Source organism: Pholcus phalangioides, unplaced genomic scaffold (genome assembly GCF_987345545.1).
Source record: "Pholcus phalangioides strain wild (caught in Gottingen) unplaced genomic scaffold, Ppha-v1.0 ptg000008l_1, whole genome shotgun sequence".
Lineage (NCBI taxonomy): Eukaryota > Metazoa > Arthropoda > Arachnida > Araneae > Pholcidae > Pholcus > Pholcus phalangioides.
In genome coordinates this window covers 13,031,184-13,045,235 of record NW_028301601.1, presented here as the reverse complement: position 1 = coordinate 13,045,235, position 14,052 = coordinate 13,031,184, and the positions used below count along the sequence as shown (strand labels likewise).

At 36.4% G+C, this 14,052-nt stretch overlaps 1 protein-coding gene across 1 annotated transcript in view; it reads right to left on the bottom strand.

Moving 5' to 3' along the window:
* poe (E3 ubiquitin-protein ligase-like protein poe) overlaps positions 1 to 14,052 on the bottom strand; it is a 113,615-nt gene that overhangs the window by 44,794 nt on the left and 54,769 nt on the right. The window contains exons 52-56 of the mRNA XM_089234227.1: positions 13,457 to 13,668; positions 11,824 to 12,031; positions 11,280 to 11,611; positions 10,482 to 10,670; positions 3,045 to 3,359 (exon numbers count right to left, since the gene is read on the bottom strand). Of these exons, the coding sequence (XP_089090353.1) occupies positions 3,045 to 3,359; positions 10,482 to 10,670; positions 11,280 to 11,611; positions 11,824 to 12,031; positions 13,457 to 13,668 (1,256 nt within the window). The remainder of the gene's footprint in view (positions 1 to 3,044; positions 3,360 to 10,481; positions 10,671 to 11,279; positions 11,612 to 11,823; positions 12,032 to 13,456; positions 13,669 to 14,052) is intronic.

Genomic DNA, 14,052 nt, shown 5'->3' with positions numbered 1-14,052 from the left:
CCATATCATTCTTGAGCGCATACCTCAAAATACCTTATGCCAAAATTTCATTCAGTTTCTGTGAATGGTATGATAGTTAGGGGCCCCATATGTCGAGATAGTTTTTTTATAATCACCTCGTATATATATATATATATATTATATATATAATTATATATATATATATATAATTTAACGATTTATTATATAATATAAACGACTCTCTCTCTCTCTTTGAAATGAATTCCATCATAAACTTTGCATCGTAATACTAGTTCTTCATAATATTTTACACATACATGATTCCTAAGGGTGGGGATGACGGGGGGCTCTCGCCTGAGCGCTCGGAACAGTTCTTGTAATTTTCTTGTTTTTCACACTATGATTTCACTATTGCGGTTCAACTGCTGAAGATGTGGAGATCATACAAGCAATAATGGCTCCGCAATAAGAGCTATACTGTAAATAAAGTTATCTGGCAATCAAATGCAATTTTCTGAAGAAAAGCAAAGTCGGGACCTAAAACAAGATGTTACCAAACTAAACTAAATCCCCCCCCCCCAAAGCAAGACGTATGGCCACGCGTCAAATTACGGCTGGGCACATCGAGTAACACCAATCAATTTTGACTTCTGATATCCCCGTTAAGGCCACTTACACACGCTCAGTTATACCTGTACAGGCGAAGTCTCTGGAACCGCTTCTAGGTGATCTGTGGGGACATTTTCATTCTTCGATCTCTTTCTTCGCGGCTATCAATCAGTTCGGATTTTTTCAGCGAGTGCTCTAAAGTTCAAAATTTTCTAACATGATTTCCAAAAATGATGCTTTGGATGTAGTTCAGAGTCGTACCTGGTCTGAGGCAACCGGGGACTCTAACCGAATGGGCTAATCACAAAAAATAAACACTTATTTTGTATAATTTTTTTCCTTTTTAGGGGGGAGGAGGGGGGGGGGAAAGAAAATATCTGTGCCGGGACCCCGAGAAAGTGTGCTACGGCCCTGGTGTTGGATTAGTTACAGCCATTGGCATATGCAAAGGGGGAGTTTTGGGGTTCTAACCCCTCCCCCAAGCCGAGATTATAGTGTTATTTTACAGGAAAAAACGTAACACCCCTCCCCCCGAGAAAAAAAATTGAAATCCCCCTTGCGAAAATTCTTCGTACGCCTATGGTTACGGCAGTAAAAGTTATTACCTTCCAAAAAAAAAGACGGGTAATGTGGTGCAAAGGAAAAGGCAATTTTTTCGCTCGTTAAATTATTACAGGAATTAAACTTCGCACCGAAAAATTGACATAATTTTCTCAGAATGGATGAAAATACCATTCAATGCTGTCTCGACTGCTCTTCTACTCGTCTTTTTTATGTGTAATGTTGAAAGTTCATTCCAGATTCTGAGAATAATCCGGATAAGTAAGTTCTTTTAAAATAAAAAAAGCTTTATAAATTCGTATCCGCGAATATTGAGAGAAAGGGAGAAAGAAAAGGTCAGATAAGTGCGTACCCCTGTAGTTCATAAACCATTTCTGAATTCTTCGCACACATCGTAAATAACACTCCCCAGTACTAAGTAGCTCCAATAAAATACTAACTAGTACGAAAACTTCCCAGTTAAATAGATACTGGATTATTTTATTATTATTAAATTATTAATTATTTCAGGTTCTTGTGGAGATACTGTAGTGGTTAATGTTGGTGGGGACTCGAGTCCACATGGGGGACACACACAGATACAAGTTTACACTTAAAGAGAGCCTCCACTGTAATTTGAGGAATATCATAAACACCAACATTTTTTTTACAGAATATTAAAATTTTATAGCGAAAATGAATTTTTTAAACATTTAAAAATTTCTAAATAATCAAATTTTCTAATGTAATTAAATTTTTATATTTTGTTACATTTTTAAATATGATTGATAGGGTAGTTACAATAATTGAATAATAAAACATTAATATCAATTGCAATATTTTAATTTCAATAATTTTTTCGAAATGACAAAAAAAAAAAAAAATTAAACTGTGTGTATTTCTTGATGGAAAAAAACTTTTCTTCATGTTTCTTTTTTCACGTATGAGACAAAAAACGTACATAGAGATCGCGAGACGAGTTGACTCTGCGATAAATTGACGTCCCGACGAATTGAGACTACGGCGAATTGGTTACACGACAAATTGACACTACGACGAATTGGCACTGCGACTTGTGCCGTGCCAAATTGGCACTGCAACGAATTTGTACCGCGACAAATTGGCACTGCGACAAATTTGTACAGCGACGAATTGGCAGTGCGACGAATTTGTACCGCGACTAATTGGCAGTGCGACGAATTTGTACCACGACAAATTGATGCGCTACGAGTTGAACGCAACGTAATTATTGTCAATTCCGAATGGCAGACTTTTTTTATACTCACAGAGAGGTTGGTGCGCTAACCCCTTGGTGTGGGACTCTGCAGTAGCAATTTTTTTCTGTAGTCAGGTCACCGTATCTCTTGTACCCCTGTGTCAGGAAAGTTTCTGACAAGGAAGAACCAGGTATCAAACTTGCTACACCTCTAAACATCCTTTGGTACTTTAGGTGAGTATCTTATCGACCTGGGCTACCACACCCCATCATTTTATTTTTCAAACAACCTGCGGATTATATCAATACAGTACAGTAAAATGCTTCATCTGTACTTCAAAGTAGTAAAACAGGTTTTTCAGGTTGCACGATCATGATTGGCGGTAGAAGGGGGAAAAAACAAGTTAGGGAGGTTTGTTTTTTTTTCTTCTTCTTGGAACTAGGAAAGAAAATGTCCCATAGGACGCGTAAACCAAATTTTTATGCGTCCTCTTCTAAAATTCTGAGTATTTGACTTGCTACAGCGCGCCAGCGGCATCTTTGCATATTTAATCCAGATCAAGAACTACACCCATGACACCACGTGACTATCAAACTCTTATATGAAAACTTTTTTGTAACCGGTAGTATACATCTACAGAATTTTCAGTTGTACACCGAGTTAAATGCATTTGAAAATTAAAATCTGCTCTTAAGCTTGAGACACAGCAAAATTTACCTGCATGTATGGAATTGATCTAACACCACCAACTTCTTTGAGCTCTGGCATGAACTGAAGCAATTTCTCTAGTAAAACAAGCCTCAAAGAATGCAACTTAAAACTGGCATCGACATCAGTGTCAATATCAAGGCCTTCTCCTTCTTGTGGCAAAGAAGAACTGGGCAAGCCCACTGAGCTAGTCTCAGAGCGAGCACCAGTGGCGATGCTTTCTGGGACATTATCTCCGTATGCACTGCTACGTCCACTGACATTATGTTCACCCATGATGGATTCCACTCCACTGCCACCACTTTCAGACCCAGCACTTCCACCCTTTGGGAGACAATAAAAAAAATATAATTAAAAGGTATACAAAATCTACACACATTTTTCTTAATAATTTTATACATACACAGATAATATAAACAGTAGGATTATGATTATCTGAGCTAATATTGGATAGCAAAAAAAATAGATAAAAGAGATCCTATTGGATTTTAAGTTTTAATAGAATAAAGAGTTATATGGCAGAGAAATTATATTCAGACAAAGACTATTTTAAACAACTTATTTCCCAACAAGGAAAAAGAAATTGAAATGGTACCAACAGAGTATGAACACATGTAACACATAGTTTTTGTCTTGGCTGATAAATTGGTACATCTGAAAATAAAATTAAAAAAAAAAAATTGAAAATGCATTTTATGAAATTGTTTATTACTTAACATCCAACTGCTCCTATCTTGAATTGACGACAAGCTAAGTAGATTGTTGAATTGCTCATTGGTGATTTGTAATACAGAGAAAAAATACAAATTTTCCTCTTGCTTGTATTTATAGAGATATATTTTCGACTATTTATGTAGGGTAGAATAAATGTTAAATAGACCACTATCAGTTCATGTATACAGGGTGATTCAGAAAAGATGGGAAAAAACTTTAAGAGGTGGTAGTGCGGGTGCACACATACAAAAAAATAAATAAAAAACAAAAACAAAAAATTAATAATTTGAAAAAATTATTTTTATTTTGTTTGCTTTTGTACGTACCACAACCTCTTAAAGTTTTTCCCATCACTTCTGAATCACCTTGTATAAAACTATTTTTTCCTCCCATGTAAGATATGTAAAATTCTCGAGAATAATCTTTCGGAGAATATTCTTATCAAGGAGAATATGCTCTGGTAGGACTACTATTATAAATAACTTGAGAATATTCTTATAGAAAATAATAAGAACTATTCTGAAGTTATTAATAAATATGCATATCTAAATATATATATATAGAATGAAGGTGATTATATAAGAATAGCTTCCTTTATCAATAAACTTTGATTTAATTTCTTTTATTGAAACTAAATTTCTGAAAATTTATCTAATTTTAAAATAATTTTTTAAGGTTATGAAATCTAAAGGTTTCTAAAATATTTATACAACCTAACTTTTAAAACTAAACCCCCAATGGCAATTAGTTGTCATTGGGGATGATTATACCAAAACTTTTTTTTTGTTGTAAATGTTTTAGGCAATGAAAACTAAACTGATTTATATTTCACAATATAAACAAAATTAGTACAAAAATTTAAATTATTTAAAAGAAAAATGAATATTCTCCATTATTCTCCAATTTTTACATCTAGGAGAAGAACGAGAATATTCTCGTATATCTCTATTCTATGTGAAGTTGAAGTTAGCAATATGAATATACAGTGATATCTATGATAACAAAGGTGATTAGTTCCAGAATCACGTTCATTAGCCAAAATATGATTTCCCATATGTTTCTATAGAAAATCATTTAATTCGTTCCAAGAAACTGCCCAAAATATAAAGAGAAGTTTTTAAAATACCAAGGAGTGCTATAAGAAAGACTAAATTGACCAAAGGCTAAAATTAACAGCTTCAAAATCAGATAAATGAGAATTTACAGAAAGACGAGATACTGAAGGTTTTTTTTTATTTTATACTATATACACAACAGGGCAACACCTGCTCAGTAGAGGGAAGGCCACGTTTTTATTTTGCTCCGACGCCATCTTGATATTTTTATCTTTTTTCCTTTACTTGCTTATTTATTTCATCGTGTTTATTAGTTCTCGCTATTAATTTCTCAGGTTCCCACAGATTTATTGATCAGAATCTTTGTACAACGTTTTATAATGGGGAATCCTAAAAAACAGAGCAAAAACATTGACGAAATTTTCTCGCCTGCAAATCGACTGCTTCATTCACCCCCTCAGGCTACGGGTACCTTGGGAAAACGTCAAAGGCACAGTTCAACTGATTCGCCTCCCGCCCATCGTGGAACTGACGCCAACACTGCTGACATGCTGATGGACCTGAAATCTATAATGCTGGCCAATTCTGAGACCCTTGCAGATCTTGCTGTCAGAATTGATGCTGTGGATGCGAAGCTATCGAAAATCACTGATGACCTCGAGAGAGCTAGCCGGGAAAGATCGGACCTCAGAGCAGCTAACGAAAAATTGAGATCTGATCTGATGACGATCCAGAGACGCCTAGACCAAGCTGAGGACTACAATAGAAGAAATAATCTAATCCTGGAGAACGTACAGATTCCACCCTCTGATGATGTCCAGGACTGGTGCTTCGTCGTACGTGATATTGTGAAAAAAAAGCTACAGATGTCTGGAGCCGACCGTCTGATGATCGACATTGCTCATCCACTCCGCCGCCGAAATGGAGATTCTGGTAATCTACAGTGTGTCACTATGATAGTGAAATTTGTTCGCCGTATTGATCGCGATGATGTGTTTAGTGCCTTTAAGAGTGTACGCCGTTCCAACTTCACCTTACTCGATGGTTTACGTGTGAGAGAAGATTTTTGTGCCACAACAAGGAGAATTAGATTCCACCTTCATTCACTCATGGATAGCAGCTTGAAGGCAAAAAAGAGGGTGAGACTGATACGGGACTGTCTATTTGTGGACGGTAAATGTTTTTCGGTTGATTTGAATGATAACTCGATCATCGAGGTCCCGTCAAATACATCAAGTAATACCGATGTCTGATCCCGGTCAATCGTGCCGCAATCCGAAAATAACTCTCCTCAGGATAATCAAATTCCGGAAAACAATTGTTTGAATCATGTTAACCCCCTAGTTGATTGTCAGAATAATGATAATGCTTTAAAATGTTGTTTTTATAATATTTGTGGCTTACGGTCGAAACTTTCATCAAAACTTATCTCTGATCTTTCTGAATTCTTATTTTTCGGTTTAACAGAAACTTTTTATACAGACCAAGACCTGGAGGTGTGGGCATGGAGTGATTTCAATTTATTTATTTCACCGGCAAAAAAACCCATATTCGGCAGACCTACTGGCGGTATTATTCTTGCTATACATAAATCAATAACTATCTTGGAAATACTAATGATGTCTGAATTCGCAATATTTGTTAAGATCTCCCTATCTGATACTCTATTATTTCAAAATCTAATTATTGGAACTGTTTATATACCCCCAGAGAGCTCCAAAACGAAAAATTTTACTGAAATTTTAGATTTTTGTTACACTCTGGTCAGTAGAGGTCAATGGTTTTTGGTTGGTGGGGACCTGAACTGCCACTGCGGGGATCCCTCCGGTCGGGCACCTCCGGATCTTGCATCTGGAAATTTTAGCAGTAGGGGTTCTCTTGACCGTAAACGCGACAGAAGGGGCAATGCCCTAATTGATTTCTGTGAAACTAATGCTATAGCTATCTTAAACGGTTCATACCCCGGGGATCAAGATGGAAATTATACCTATGTTTCATCATTTGGGAAATCAATTGTTGATTATATTTTTTGCCCATTACAGTTCGCAATAAATAACGTAATAAACTTTGAGGTCGAGCAATTTTTTTACTCTGACCACTTTCCAATTGCTGCCTACTTCCTCTCGTCGTCATCTGCACATGTTTTCCCTAACAACAACATTGAATCTAAGCTACGGTGGCAGCCCCAATTTACCGAAATTTTCCAAAATACCTTTTCAGATTGCATAGCTGACACATCCACTCACCAAATCACCGACTCCAATGCTAATTTTGAATTTTTCAAAAATAGTGTTTTTCATGCAGCAACTCTTGCAAATATGCATCAATGGGTTAGAAAAAAACATCGTAAATATCTTAAATCTCCCTGGTTTGACTTGGAATGCCGCATTTTAAAGCGAGATATGAGATATACTCTAAGAAAAGCCCGACAGAGAAATTGCCCCGAACTTTTCACAAAATATATTCAACTGAAAAAATCTTTCCGTGATTCATGTACCCGCAAAAAACACACATATTTCCAGGAAATCCACCATAAAATACAAAATGCAACTAATTCTTCAGAATTTCGGAAAGCTTTGAACATTTTTAGACGAAATACATATTTTAACCCCTCAATAATTTCTAAACAATGTTGGTTCGATTATTTCTCTAATCTCTTTGCTGCCCCCTCAACAGCTAACCTAACCCACTCCTTTGCCCACCCTTACTTTAGTAACTCTTGCAGTTTTTTAGAAGCATCCATCTCAGTTACCGAATATTTTTCAGTGCTTTCGTTACTGAAACGTAATAAAGCCCCAGGGAGCGATAGCATCTCCAATGAATTCTTGTCAAATTTGCCTCCTGACGGACATACATTCCTCATTAATTTGTTTAATTTCATTCTGGAAAGCGGTGATATTCCTCGATCTTGGTCCGAAATAATAATCTCACCAATTATGAAAAAAGGCTCTCCGTTGGACCCGAGCAATTACAGAGCTATATCTCTCTTGAACTGCACCTCAAAATTTTTCTCCCTTATACTAACCAAAAGGCTATATCATTGGTCGGAACAGAACGGGATCCTCCCTGAATCTCAAGGCGCATTTCGTAAGAACAGGGGTTGCACTGATCACATTTTCACACTTAGCTCTATTGTTCAAATCCATCTTCGAAAACCCGCTCGCAAAGTTTTTGCGTGCTTTGTTGACCTAAGTCAAGCCTTCGATTCTGTTAATCGAAGCATTTTGTGGTGGAAGCTCTCTGACCTAGGAGTAAGCCATAAAATTATTAAAATTTATGATCTGCTTTTCAGTGATGCCCGTGCAAGAGTAAGAAGCACTAATGGGTTAACAAGTTCTTTCCCTGTAGCCAGAGGAATTTTGCAGGGCGAACCTGCCTCCCCCCTCCTCTTTTCCCTATTTTTAGCTGACATTGAAAAATCTTTTTGTCAGCCTCATGTCCATGGCATTTCAATTAATAACTCCACTGAACTCAACATCCTCCTGTACGCAGATGATATTGTAATACTGGGTGATTCAAAAATACAGTTGCAAAAAAAAATCAATCTTCTTGACTCATACTTTAAATCTAACCACCTTACTGTTAATTTAAACAAAACAAAAATTGTTGTATTTAGAAAGTCTGGCCGTCTCGCAAAAAATACTAACTTTTTTTGGGGTAACGTTAAACTCGAAATAGCCAGTAGCTATGTCTACCTTGGTCTCCCTTTTTCATCTTCAGGAAAATTTTCATTAGCAGCTAATTTCATGATTAAAAAGGCTTTCGCGGCCATGAACCAACTACTTGACTTACTGCGTAGCTCCAGAAACCCCTCGCTGTGTGTGGCATTCAAATTATTCGATAGCCTTGTACGATCTACTCTATGTTATGCTGCACCAGTTTGGGGTTTCTTCTATGCTGATATGCTGGAAAGAGTCCATACGAGTTTTCTGAAAAAGTTACTAAATCTGAGCAAATATTGTCCTGGTTATCTTGTTAGACTTGAGCTTGGTCGCCGCCCCATTGCCACTCAAATGTTTAACCAACTTATCTCGTACTGGCTTAGGCTTCAAAAAATGGACGAAAATCGTCTACCAAAAATTTGCTTACTTGAACTCTGCCGGCACACAGATTCGGAAAACTGGGCAAATTCAGTCAAGACCCTTCTGAATAACTGCGGTCGACCTGATATCTGGTGTACACCCACTCCTTACCTCACTCCAGTAGTTCTAACATCCCTTACTTATAATTTTACTGATATCTCTCTCCAAGAAGACAGATCTCGATTGTCTGCTTCAACATTATTTCATTTTGCCGATAATTTTGAATTTTCGCTATCCCTACAGTCTTACCTTCTCTTCAATCTCCCCTCGGCGGTCCGTAAGAATATGGCCAGGCTTCGCCTTTACCCTTTTATACTTTATACTAACAAAGGTATATTGCACAAATTTAACCCTGATGAACCTTGTCAGTATTGCAATCAACTAAATAGCTACAATGATCTTTTTCACCTTCTTAAGGAATGCACATTCTTTGCCCTTCAAAGACATACTCATATCACTAAATACCTTCGCCATACCTACTCCCGATCAAACTTTTATCTAATGTTTAGCAACCCCTCTCCTTCTATATGTCTACATTTTTTTCGATTTATCGAGGATATATCAAAAATTCTATTTTTCTTGGGGCAGTAGTTTCGACGCCCTTTCTGTTGTTGTTTGCTCCATATCTCTGCCCATGCGCCCAGGTAACATTCTATTTATTTATTCTATTTATTTTTTATTTATTTATTTTTTAAATCTATCTGGATTCGAAAATATATTATGCATTTATATTTCTTGTGTTCAAACCTTATGCATTTGTTCCTGTCTTGTGTGTGTATCTCCAATAATTTAATTACTAATATTTGTACTTGCCATCCACTGGTGTACTGATAGGCACGATTGTGCAAATCATTAAAGGTTCAGTTCAGTTCTATATACACAACAAAACACCAGATTTAGTCTATTAAAGCTAATAGACACATTGAGTTGCGTCAACACCAGCTTTAATAGACTAAATCTGGTGTTGACACAACCCAGTGGGGTTTGTAGGTGTCCCCATCTATTTCTGATTTGGTCAGCTCATTTCTGTGTCTGATACATGCAGATGAAAAATATAAGCCCCTAGAATGTCCAGACCATTCAGTTTGATGGCTAAAGGGTGAAAGCATGCACTGAAACAATGCATGCTCTGAAAACATACACTTTTTTTCAATGCATTTTGTCTAAGCCAAATCTTTTTTTTTACATGAAATGGTTCAAAAACTTTCAGAGGAAGAAGTTGGATGTAGTAATATAAAGTAGTAAATTGGTAGAAAGATTCAGAGGAAAGAGTTCATTACGTGCAATTGGCACTAAAATTCACCCGACAAGGTGGCTGTTTTATGTTAGAGTGTGCATCCATGTCAACAAAAATGTTCACTAGCCAAATCTGCATTTGTAAGCAGAGACTGAAAAATCATGAAAAAAATATTTGTTAGCCGAAAGATTTGTAAGAGGAGGTATCACTGTGTTAAATATTTGTAGTTGATTGAGCTTTCATAGAGGTCAACTTAAATTCTTACAGTGGGGAAATTTGTTTAAATAATTTTAGAACAGCTCATGAATGAAATGAAGAGCCCTAATACTGAAGAAATCACAGTAAAATGAGTAATTACCTGTTCAGCAGGAGATGTACGAAGCGTTGAGCCATCGGTGGCAGCAGTACTTCCTTCATCATCACTAGCACCAGCCGAGGCAGTGGTATCGGAGTAATGTCCTCCCTCCAAAGAGGAAGCATGTTGAGATCCTTGAGAACTAAGTGATAACCCTTGAAGATTGTAGGCACCTGACCTTTCTGGTTGATCCTGGTTTGTTTTTTAAAAATAAAATTTTATTAAAATTAACACATAACAGCATACACATTTTTTTTCCAAATCATAAATTAAATACCAATACAAGGCCACAAAAGACAAAATGCCCAACGAAGTGGCTGATAAATCTCAGCTGGATTTGAGGGAATCAAACCCACTTTCGCTGTGTGCCCCCCCCCCCAACCATTGTACTAATTGCAGAAAGTAATTAGTGAGATTGACCAAGGATCCAGGTTTACTGACTTTGCACAAATAGTATTACAATAATTATATCATTTGCTCATAGCACATATTTTGAAAAACATTCACTGTAGAGCAGCAGTTCTCAACCTTTTTTTGACTCACAGAGCCCTTTTTGGTACATGGTTTTTAATTGGAGCCCTTTTTGTATATAATCTTTGTGGCAGAACCCTGTAGGCCTCTTTTTTTCATTTATCTGTCAAATTTACTTATTTATTTTCCTTGAATCACCGCGGAGCCCCTGGGAAGTGCACACGGAACACCGGTTGAGAACAGCTGCTGTAGAGTATCAAAGATTTACAAAGCATTATTTATAATACTTCTACACCTTTTTTAAATGATTATTGGAAATGTGTGAATTACCTGGAGACTAAGAGCAATAGCCAACTCAACCATAGTCTCATCATCATCCGGTGGAATATCAAGCATAGGGAAGCCTCCTGGACCGCCCATCAAAGCTTCGAAATTGGGAACCCCACCACCTGGTCCATCCGCAGGTAAGAGTACCATAGGATCAATTCCATCAACAATTTCAAACTGTTCAAGATCTTGGTTATATTCCGCTACTTCTGCAGAAGCCAATCGGACTTGAGCCTGTGCCTGACTTGAAGAAGGCACAGGAGGAGCAGGCTGAACCATTGCTTGGGGTTGTGGATGTGATCTTGACTCATTGCTGTCAGATTCATGAATTTCCCCTGAAAATTGACACAACATATAAGCAAATGAGTTAAATTAGATTTGTTAGTAAAGTGCTATGAAAGTTCACACTTATAATGGTATTTCCATTGCATATCTACCTCTAGTTAAGACAAAATTAAATCCAAAATTTTTTTTCATGATAAAATTTGATTAACTTTCTTTACATAACTATAAAAAATCAATTCTAAAACAGTTTATGGCCACTAACCCGGTGAAGTACAATGTGGAGGCGAAGGGATGAAAACTTTTCTCCTTCTGACACGAGGTCTTAGCACTCTGATCAAGGATTGTTTTGCAGCAAAGCTAACAAGTGGATCGCTGCTCAACAGAAGCTTCACATACAGCTTGGCTATCAAATGAACATGTTCAAGATCACAAGCAGCAAAAGCATGGAATATTTCAACTAATGCATGAACCTGTGGAAAAAAAAACAATTCTTTAAATTTTTGGTTAAAACATAGGAGATGCAGATAATGCAGTAGCTGCCTATTATAACACATATTTGAATATTTTACACCTTTTATTGGAACAAACATTAAAAATTCAACTAACATTAGAACTATATAAAGTCATCTGTTATATCATGCTTTTAGTACAGTCAAATCCTGTTTTAACGAATACCGTTATAGCAAAATTCTCGTTTTATGAACGCTTTTCTAATCCTTCAAATAAGTTTACATAGGAAAAATGCTTAGACCTGGAATTCTTTTATAACAAAATTTCGTTATAACGAAGTTATTTCTCCAGTCTGTTGGAGTTCGTTATAACAGGATTCGACTGTATATCACACTTTTCATCTTTTTATATGTATGATGGATATAACTAGGGGTTATTGCATGTAATTTTGCAATCACAATAGCAGCCAACTAATAAATCACAACAAGAACTCTATAATGCACTGAGAGAAATGAGTTTTTGAACACAGTAAGGAGGAAATAGTAATGAATAATATTTTAGTTGAAGACATATACTTGTAACAATCAAGTGGTTACAATTAGTGAAAAAATAACAAAGTAAATTTTTTAATTGATTCTATGTGTTATGATTAAGAGGCAGGTATGATGAGCATTCTGAAAGTAAGCTTCACCTGTAGAGACTTTTTGAGGAAAGCTTTATTACAAGCAGAAACATATCAGAATACAATACAATATTTTGGCTATTTTTTGACACAGTCATCACTACATTTATACATTGTGATATTGAATATTCTTTATGAAGAAATCTTTCATGTAACACTTTGTGACCTGCAACTTGACACACTGAACCTCTACTGTATCTAAGCATTTGACGGGACATTTCCGTCAACTGATGCTCTGTAAACAGCTGTCACGCACTCCTTACATGTTCGTTTGAAGAGCATGATAGCACATTTCATTTCCTGACTACATTTCCAGCACACGCCTCTCTGTCATATTGCTTTCAACTGGCACTGTCCCACCTGACTGCTGTTTATCTCACTTCTCCAACACTCTGTGCACAAGTTCCTTCACCCCTACTCCTGATTCTTCTGTCAGGACAGTCTAGAAATGTGTATATTTCATTTCTGACCTGGAATGGTCATTACCGTTTCAGTTATCTACACAAAACCTGCTTTCAGAACCACTCATAAAAACAATATCATCAAACTTAGAAACAGCAATGAATCATAATGCACTTTTAATTTCCAAAAATTATATAGTCTTAAGCACACAATACTTGAAGCAAAATTTATATTACAATACACAAATTATGTTTTTAACAGACAAGAATATCATCAGCAGTGTTAAAAACCTGCAATGAAATTTATTAATGGACAGTCATGATTGCACTCCTCAATAATTATGAAAAGGATTTGATCTTACTGTGGCATCCACGTGGACCAAGCCTCTGTATGAAACAGGAGCAATGGAAAGGTTTCTTGGCTGCAGAGCATGAAGATGCCAAAATGCATCTGATAACTGAGTGATGAAACGTGAACAGCCAGAAAAGTCAGAAGGCTTCTGAGGGCTTCCTATGCTTGGCTTATGACGCTCAGGATAACGCGATGAAGTTCCTTCAAGAGCAGTCTCTATATCTGTAATACAAAACACAAAAGTAAAATTAATTACTAGTTAAAGTAAAGTTCAAAATTTTTTCTGCAGGGTTTCACAAAATGAATACTGGAATTTCCTCTTTTGAGAAGGTGATAGGACAAATGAGTTTGAGAATCTGAGATATATATATATAGAAATGGGACGAGTATTCATTGAAAAAACATGAAAACTCTTCCACAAACATAAGAATATCTTTCAGTTTTGACAGCATGCATGCACAATAATAAAATACTGTCGACGCTCAATTTTACGAACATTCAATTTATAAACTACACATTTTTACAAACTAATTTTCTGGTCCCAAGCAATATAGCATTCCTATCTCTTCCCCATTTATAAACTTTTGATTTTACAAACAACTTACT